The 8836-nt window shown below is 40.7% G+C and overlaps 1 protein-coding gene across 1 annotated transcript in view; it reads right to left on the bottom strand.

Moving 5' to 3' along the window:
- Positions 1–1168: 1168 nt before the first annotated feature.
- LOC110287825 (tripartite motif-containing protein 12A) overlaps positions 1169–8836 on the bottom strand; it is a 9848-nt gene continuing 2180 nt past the window's right edge. Inside the window, exons 2-3 of the mRNA XM_029473754.1 lie at positions 2332–2807; positions 1169–1540 (exon numbers count right to left, since the gene is read on the bottom strand). Of these exons, the coding sequence (XP_029329614.1) occupies positions 1424–1540; positions 2332–2751 (537 nt within the window). The 5' untranslated portion in view covers positions 2752–2807 and the 3' untranslated portion in view covers positions 1169–1423. The remainder of the gene's footprint in view (positions 1541–2331; positions 2808–8836) is intronic.

The raw sequence follows: 8836 nt of genomic DNA, 5'->3' as shown, positions 1-8836 counted from the left end.
TGTTTTTGTTTTGTTTTTGCATTTGTTTGGTTTTTTTTTCCAGACAGGGTTTTTCTGGGTAGCCCTGCCTGTCCTGGAACCCACTCTATAGATCCCCCTGCATCTGCCTCCAGAGTACTGAGATTGAAAGCATGCTCCACCATCTCCCAGCCTTGTATGGGAATGGAGATAGGGAAAAGGAAGGAACTCTTAGGGAGACTTGTATAGCCTTTTAGTGTCTGTTAATGACATTCCAACACACAGACCTCTGGTCAGCTTTCCTAAGACCACCTAAACTAAAATGGAACACCAAGCTATGATCAACTTTCGTACAGCTATCTAAGACAGTTGTTTCTGCCTGTAATATTCCTCATTCTACTTTTAAAAAATACTTTATTGTTGGAAAGATAGTTCAGAAGTTAAGAGCACTGGCTACTCTTCTGGAGGTCTGAAGTTCAATTCCCAGCACCCACATGGTGACTCACAGCAACCTCTAACTCTAATTCTAAGAGATCTGATGTCCTCTTCTGACTTCCATGGGAACCAGACACACATATGCTTCAAATAATAAATAAATATTTAAAATATTTTTGATAAAAAGCACTTTAACAATATATTCATTTAAAAATGTATTTATTCTTATTCTCTCCCTCTCTCCTCTCTCCACTCTGCTTCTCTCTCTCTTTCTCTCTCTCTCCCTCTCCCTCTCTCTTTGTTTTACCTGTTTGTATCATGTGTGTCAGGAGAGGATACTGAGACCTTCAGAAGTAGAATTATGGATAGTTATGAGCTACCATGTGGATGTAGGGACCCAAATTCAACTCCTCTGCAAGAGCAAGAAGTACTCTTAACTATTGAGTCATCTTTCTATTCCTTCCTTCCTTCCTTCCTTCCTTCCTTCCTTCCTTCCTTCCTTCCTTCTTTTCTACCTACCTACCTACCTACCTACCTACCTACCTACCTCCCTATCTATACCAGGTTTTACCTTGTAGCTATAGTTGACCTAGTACTTGCTACTACTATGTGTACTACTGCTATGTACACAAGAGCAGTCTTTATCTTACAGATATCTGTTTCTGCCTCCCAGCTGCTGGGATTAAAGGCATATGCCATCATACATGCCATTATATTCTGCTTTTAACTCCCTGGCAGAAGTTAAACACTGATTACATATCCATGACCCACCCATTCCCAAGTATCTTCTTCTGTAGAGTCAGTTTCAGAAGGCACCATAAAAATGACCCAGTATCCATTCTGACCAATCATCCTCCATGGTGCCAGCTCCTCACAGAGCCCAGCTCAGGTGTGATACACTGACTATGCATCTCCAGCCAGGGAACCAGTAGGGAGGAGTATCAAGGTTTCTTGGCCTCATCAACTCCCAGGAAGTAAAGACCCCAGGAGCTTCTTGCCCAGGGCCATCCCGGGCATCAGGCTGACACCCTTAGGAAGGGTCCCCACTTGCCTCCCAGTAAGTTCTATCCTTCTGAAGTTCATCTTTCCAGTTTTCAAATTCTTTCTTATCTGCCATCAGCCTTTGCAGAACTACCTGCAGCTNCTCCTGTAAGAAAGGAATTGTAGCAGAGTCAAGCTGTGTGCTTAGTAGGACTGTTGTTCTATCCAAAGGCCAAAACCTTCTGGAAAGATAGAAAGCTAAGGATTTCTACCTTTCTTTTAAAGGACTGAGATATGAATTCTTTACATAACAATTATATACACATATAGTTTTAATCTATTATGAATAAATAGATAAGAAACTTTTGAAAAGAAGGCAAACAGGGTCAAAATCAACTTGGTCTGGGAAGATTACAGGGAATGGCAACTAGAATCTAGGAGTAGGAAGAAAATAATAGGGAATAGCCATCTACTCAGAAAAGGATTCCCCATCTTCTTTCAAAAAGGTGGTCTCAAGCCATGCCAGGTATGTAGATATCAGAGAATNATTTGCAACTTGCAGCCATCAGTTCTCTCCTTCAGTGGTCTGGTTTCTGAGTTCAGACTCAGGCTGTTATACTTGGCAACAAGCCATTAAGGCATTGCTCCCAACCCTCATCTTATTTACTTTGACACCTAAAGAATAATCAGAGCTTTTCTTGGACATAAAATCTCAACAGTACACAACAAACTAAAAACACTTGCTCTTGTTCTAGAGTTTGTCGCCCCTGGTAGTTTCTCTTAGGATTAATCTCAATGGATAGTTCATTCTTTCAGGCCTCAGAAGGTAACAGGATAGAATGAAATTCCAGGTCTGGATTCCATGATGATCAGGTAACTGAATGATCACAGGAAGTAGAGATTTTCCACCTGGTACTGTTTCCTGCTATGTCTCCCACCCTCCAACCCTTACCTTACCTTATACTCCTGGGCCACCTCTTCAATGAGAGCTGTTTTGTGACCACAGTGCTCCTGAGATCGCTCACAAAGCCAGCAGATGGCCATCATGTCCTTCCTACAGAAGAGCTGGAGTTTCTCTCCATGTCTTGCACAGTTAAACACTTTTTGCTCCTCTTCCGGGCTGGGCTTGAACTCTTTGAGCCTCTCTACTATGTTGGCCACATNTCGATTAGGCCTCAGATTGCTAAACTGGTAAGTAAGTCGGCACACAGGGCAAATGAGCACTTTCTTATCGCATTTGATAGATTCAAAGTACACCTTCATGCAGCCTTGGCAGAAGGTGTGACCACAATCTGCACTCACAGGTTTCACCATCAGGTTCAGACAGACAGGACAGGTCACCTCCTCCGTTAACTTCATCATGAATTGTGAAGCCATAGTTGCTGTGATCCTGTGTATGACTGTCCTGAATCCTCGCACTTCTGCTCAGGTGCCTATGTGATTGGGATGGTGAAAGGGGGGCAAGTAAGAAATGGAACATCAGTCCATTTGATGGCTTCTTCTCCACCTTCATGAGACTCCCAAACCATACAGGTAAGCTTCCCTTCCCCCACTCATCTTCCCTGTTCTCTTGAGGCTTCTGGGCCAAGCCAAGCTGCCCTAAGCAGCCTGTTAGCCCAGGGAGATCTCCATTCTCCTGTCCACTCTCAGCCCACCTACATTGGACTTGATACTCCTGAACTATACAGAACTGCAGGTCTGCAACCATATGACCCAAGTATATCCACCAGAGGCGTGCCACACCAGGANCATTGAGGTTGATCCCTGCTCCCAATACCTACTACAACAAGAACACCCAGGAACCATCCAGATGCCTAAAGGCCCTCCAAAAAGACACAATCAATACGAGCTAGGGCAATATGATACCTCCAAAGCACAGCTACCCACTACAGCAGACCCTGGATATCCTAACACATCTGAAACAGAAGAAAATGAGTCTCAATTCAATCTTATAAAGATGATAGAAGCCTTTAAAGAGGAAATGGATAAATCCCTTAAAGAAATACAGGAACATACAATCAGAGGTGGTTTTTTGTTTGTTTGTTTGTTTGTTTGTTTGTTCCAGATGGTTTCTCTGGTAGTCCTGCCTATAATGGAACGCACTCTGTAGACTTCAATCTTAGAAATCCTCCTGCCTCTGCCTCCCAAGTGCTGGGATTAAAGCCATGCACCACCATTGCCCAGCCGGATAGAAGTCTTTTAAAAGGAAACAAAAAATCTCTTAAAAACATACAGGAAAATACAATTAAACAGGTGAAGAAAATAAATACAACTGTGCAAGACCTGAAAGTCAAAATGGAAGTAATAATGAAAATAAAAACTGAGGAAATCCTAAAGATGGCAAACCTGGGAAAGAGAACCGTAACAACAGATGCAAGTATCACCAACAGAATACAGGTGATGGAAGAAAGAAACTCAGATGTAGAAGATACAAGAGAAGAAATTGATATCTCAGTCAAAGAAAATGTTAAAGCTAAAACTTTCCTGACATAAAACATCCAGGAAATCTGGGAAACCATATAAAGACCTAGCCTAAGAATAATAGCAATCAACAAAATCATAGAAGAAAACTTTCCAAACCTAAAGAAAGAGATGCCTATAAACATACAAGAAGTTTACAGCATACCAACTAGATTGGACCAGAAAACAAAATCCTCCTGGCACATAATAATCAAAACACAAAATCTACAGAACAAAGAATATTAAAAGCAATAGGAGCATGATGTTTACTGAGAGGCTCCACCCAGTAGCTGACTCAGATAGGTCCAGACACCCACAGCCAAACAGTGGATGGAGCTTGGGNACTCTTATGGAAGAATAGGAGGAAGGAATGCCAGCCCTGAAGAGGATAGGAACTCCACAGAAATACCAACAGAGTCAACTAAACTGGAACCTTGGGCTGAGTCTTATCCACCAACTAAAGAATATACACTGGCTGGAACCTATGCCTCCTCGCTCATATATAACAGATGTGCAGCTTGACCTTCATGTGGTTCCTGAACAACTGGAATGGGGGCTATCTAAAAGCTGTTGTTCTACACACTGGGCTGCCTTGTCTGACCGCAGTGGGAGAGCAAGTGTGGTGGCAAGTGGGTGTCTATGGCACACATGTGCCATGCACTGAAAGGCAGGTCTGTGGGTGGCTCAGTGGTCCATAGGTCTCTGTCTTCCTTTTCTATTACTCCATTGAGTGGTGGTAGTTTGGACTCTGTGTGTCTATGGCCTGCCTGTACTTTGGGGAGAAGTGTAGGTGTTTGGACTTGTGGCATGGGTAAGCACAAGTCTATGCCTTCCTCCTCCCATGCTATACTGCTTGGATTTGATTTGATTTGATTTGATTTGATTTGATTTGATTATTTTATGTGACAGGTTTAAAACCACTTTGGCCACCAAGCCAGGTTTCAAGCTAATATGAACAAATAAATGACTGCCATCTGCTCTGCCCCTGACAGAGTGACTGATGTAAGAACCAACACCACCAACATGGTGTCTCTTTGCCCACTGCCAGGGCTGGTGGTGGGGACTACTCTACTTTCAGTGAGCTGTATGGATGTTGTTTTTGGCAATGGGGCCTTTGATGTCTCTTCGTGGAAAACAACCCTCTGTCCTAGCATCAGCCTGGGCTTTTTAGGGAATCTCCCAGAACCCTGCTGGTCAACAACTCAACTGAATGAAATCCAGTCCACCAGGTGAACCTGCCTGACTACAAAAGATGGCCAGTTCAGACTCTGTATCCTTCCTCTATTACTGAGTTGTCACTAGGGTCATCCTCATAGATTCCAGGAAGTTTCCACATCACCCCGCAAATGCCCTCTAATTCAATTGACTCTCCCTGCATTCTCTTCCTCCATCCCTTTCCCCTAACCTCATCCTTCCTACTTCTATCCCTACCAGCCCCCTGTCCACGAGCAAATTCTATTTTATTTCCCCTTCCCAGGGATATACATGCTTACCCCCTAGAGCTCTTCTCTGTATCTAACCTTTCTGGGTCTCTGGATTATAGTTCAATTATCATTAACTTAACANGTAATATCCACATATAAGTGAATACACACCGTATTTGTCTTTCTAGGTCTGTGTTACCTCACCCAGGAAGGTTTTTCTTCTAACTGCATCAATCTGTCTACAAATTTCATGATGCCATTTTTCAAACACCCAAGTAATACTGGATTGTATAAATGTGCCACACTTTATGACATCTAGGTTGTTTCCAGTTTCTGGTTATTATAAATAAAGCTGCACTATACATAGTTGTGCAAATGTCCTTGTGGTATGGTGGAGCTTTCTTTGGGTACATGTCCAAGAGTGGTATAGCTGGGTCTTGAGGTAGATCAATTCCCAATTTTGTGAGGAACAGCCATATTGATTTCCATAGTGGTTGTATAAGTTTAAACCAACACCATCAATGAGGGGAATTTTTCTCTTGCTTGACATCTTCACCAATATGAGCTATCACTTTTGTTATTGATCTTAACTATTCTGACAGGTATAAGATGGAATCTCAAAGTCTTTCTAGTTTGCATTTTCCTGATGGCTAAGAATGTTGAACATTTTTTTAACTGTTTCTCAGCTATTAGAGATTTTTCTATTGAGAATTCTCTGTTTAGATCTGTGCCCGTTTTTAATTAGATTATACTTTTAATTATATTGTTATTTGGATTTGGGTTTTTGATATCTAATTTTTTGAGTTCTTTATTAAACCTCTATCAGATATGGTGTAAGTAAAATCTTTTCCCATGTTTTGTCCAATTGGTGGTGCCCTCTGCCTAAGAGAAAGTTTTTAGTTTCATGAGGGAGCTCCTGTTTATTAAACTGTTGCTCTCAGTGCCTATACTATCCTTGTTCTATTCAGAAATTGATCTCCAGTGTCAATGTATTCAAAGCTAGTCCCCATTTTCTCATCTTTCAGGTTAGGTATATCTAATTTTATGCTGAGGATTATATTGGATCCATTTATTAGGTGTCCATAGGTGTGTGAGTATATGTCTGGGTCTTCAATTCAGTTCCACTGATTACGGTCTTTCTTCCTTCCTTCCTTCCTTCCTTCCTTCCTTCCTTCCTTCCTTCCTTCCTTCCTTTCTTTCTTTCTTTCTTTCTTTCTTTCTTTCTATCTATCTTTCTTTTTTCTTTTTTTTGTTTTTTTGATTTTTCGAGACAGGGTTTCTCTGTATAGCCCTACTGGCTGTCCTGAATCTCACTTTGTAGATCAGGCTGGCCTCGAACTCAGAAATCCGCCTGCCTCTGCCTCCCAACTTCTGAGATTAAAGGCATGTGCCAACACCACCCGGCAATGTATTTCTTTTTAAATTTCTATAGCTCTATAATACAACTTGAAATCAGAGATGGTGATACTTCCAGCAGTTCTTTTATTGTTCAGCATTGTTTTAGATATTCTGGGTCTTTTTTCCTTCTATTTTTCCATATAAAGTTGAAAATTGTCTTTTCAAAGTCTGTAGAGAACTGCATTGGCATTNTGATGAGGACTGAGTTGAATCTGTAGATTGCTTTTGATAGGATGACAATTTTTACTAGTTCATCCTACAAATCCCTATGCATGGAAGATCTTTTCATCTTGTGATACCTTTTTCAGTTTCTTCAAAGACTTGAAGTTTTTATCATACAAGTCTTTCACTTCCTTGGTTAGAATTATCCCAAGATAGTTTATATTATTTGAGGCTATTATGAGGGTTTTGTTTCCTGACTTCCTTTTCAGTTCACTTGTCATTTATATAGAGCTCTTTTTCATTCCTGAACATATGATGGTGNTCTGCCCTGCCCTGCTACAGAGTCAGGGCCATACGTAGCTACTACATTCCTTCTCCTTGGATCTGAGTTGCTATGGTGTGTGTNAGGGTCTCAGGTCATGTTTTGTGGTAATCTCCATCTATCAGAAGTTTGGTGGTGAGGAACTCACTGAGCAGTTTCCAAATGCCACAGTGGTTCATTTCACATGCTCCTGACACCACAGATCCTCTGAGAACATACCACTGGCCTCATACTTTGGGGAAAGGCAAACTATCAAGCCCCCCAAAATCCTTACTACTGATGATGCTAATGACCTGCATGGATACTGACATTGCCATAAATGACTTCACATCAGGCCACAGACACAATCAGACTTGGTAAGTACTCAGTCCTGCTCACATAACTGTATGAAGACTCTACTGCTGTACCTAGCTAGAATCAGAGCCATCATACCTAATTAAGTGCCACCCTTATATGGAATATATTAGTCCTTCCACCTAGAATCTACCTTGAAAACTTTAGAGGAGATAGTTGTTCCATAATGATGCAAGCATTAACACAGGGACACACACACACACACACCAAAAAGAGAGAAACATCATTTTATTAAAAGACTATTATCATACTCTAGTAACTGACTCCAAAGAATAGAAATCATTGATTGTATTCCAAAAATAAGAATTAGTGAGAAAAAACACAAAAATCAGTAATGCAATAGGTAAGAACACTGAAATTCTGGAGCTTAATAGCGCAAATGAGTGCAACAGATCCTGCCATAGAGAGATTCAAACAATAGGAGACANGATCAAGCAAAAAGTCTATCAACTTGAAATCAGCTCACTTAAAAGAATCATACAAACCCAATCAACCAAACAACAACAACAAAAACAAACAGTAAGACAAAAACAAATACCCTACAATACCCTACAAACAAACAAACAAACAAACAAACATGGAATCCACTTGTGTTGACCAAATACTCCTGGGCATGGAGCTTGCCCTGGAGGGTCATTGATATACCCAGCAACACACCACTGGAGAAACCTGATTTTTAAACTTTAAGAGAGAAGGCATGATATTGGGTGAGTAATAAGTAGCTGGGGAAGGGGAAAAATATAATTAAAAAATGTAAAATGTTTTTAAAAATAAGGAGATAAATAAATGAATACCATCACTGCTANGGTATCATGTCAAAGACAGAGGTCATGACAGGAACAAAGATGATGATTTATGGGGCACTATTTAGAAAATCAGTATATGAGTTTCCCACAAGAAGATGAAACAGAGAAGAAAGTGGAGAGGATATCATTAAGGTACTGGTCTTGAACTACCACAGGAAACTCCCACCAATGACAGCTGCATACACATGGAAAGCATTGTTCTGGAAGGATCATCTGAAGGGCCACAAAAGAGGTTTTAATAATGTATCAAGAGTGAAATGATATGAAACATCTTTTATAACCACAATGCTATGAAATTAGAAATCACCAAAAGAGAGATTTGGAAAAAATTTACAAATATGAAAATTATACACCATTCTCTAAACCAATGAGCAAGGAAGAAATCAAAGGGAGGGTTTTGAAAAATGAAATGACAATGGATGCACACACTCCAGCATTTCACTCTATGCTCCAGACAGTCTAAGAAGGAAGCACACATCTCAGCAAATTCAGCAGTCTAGATAGTCTAAGAGGGAAGCCTGCAGGGACTACATTAA

Source organism: Mus caroli, unplaced genomic scaffold, assembly GCF_900094665.2.
Source record: "Mus caroli unplaced genomic scaffold, CAROLI_EIJ_v1.1 scaffold_16782_U1_1, whole genome shotgun sequence".
Lineage (NCBI taxonomy): Eukaryota > Metazoa > Chordata > Mammalia > Rodentia > Muridae > Mus > Mus caroli.
The sequence above is the reverse complement of the archived record's forward strand: the minus strand, read 5'-3'. Positions and strand labels throughout refer to the sequence as shown.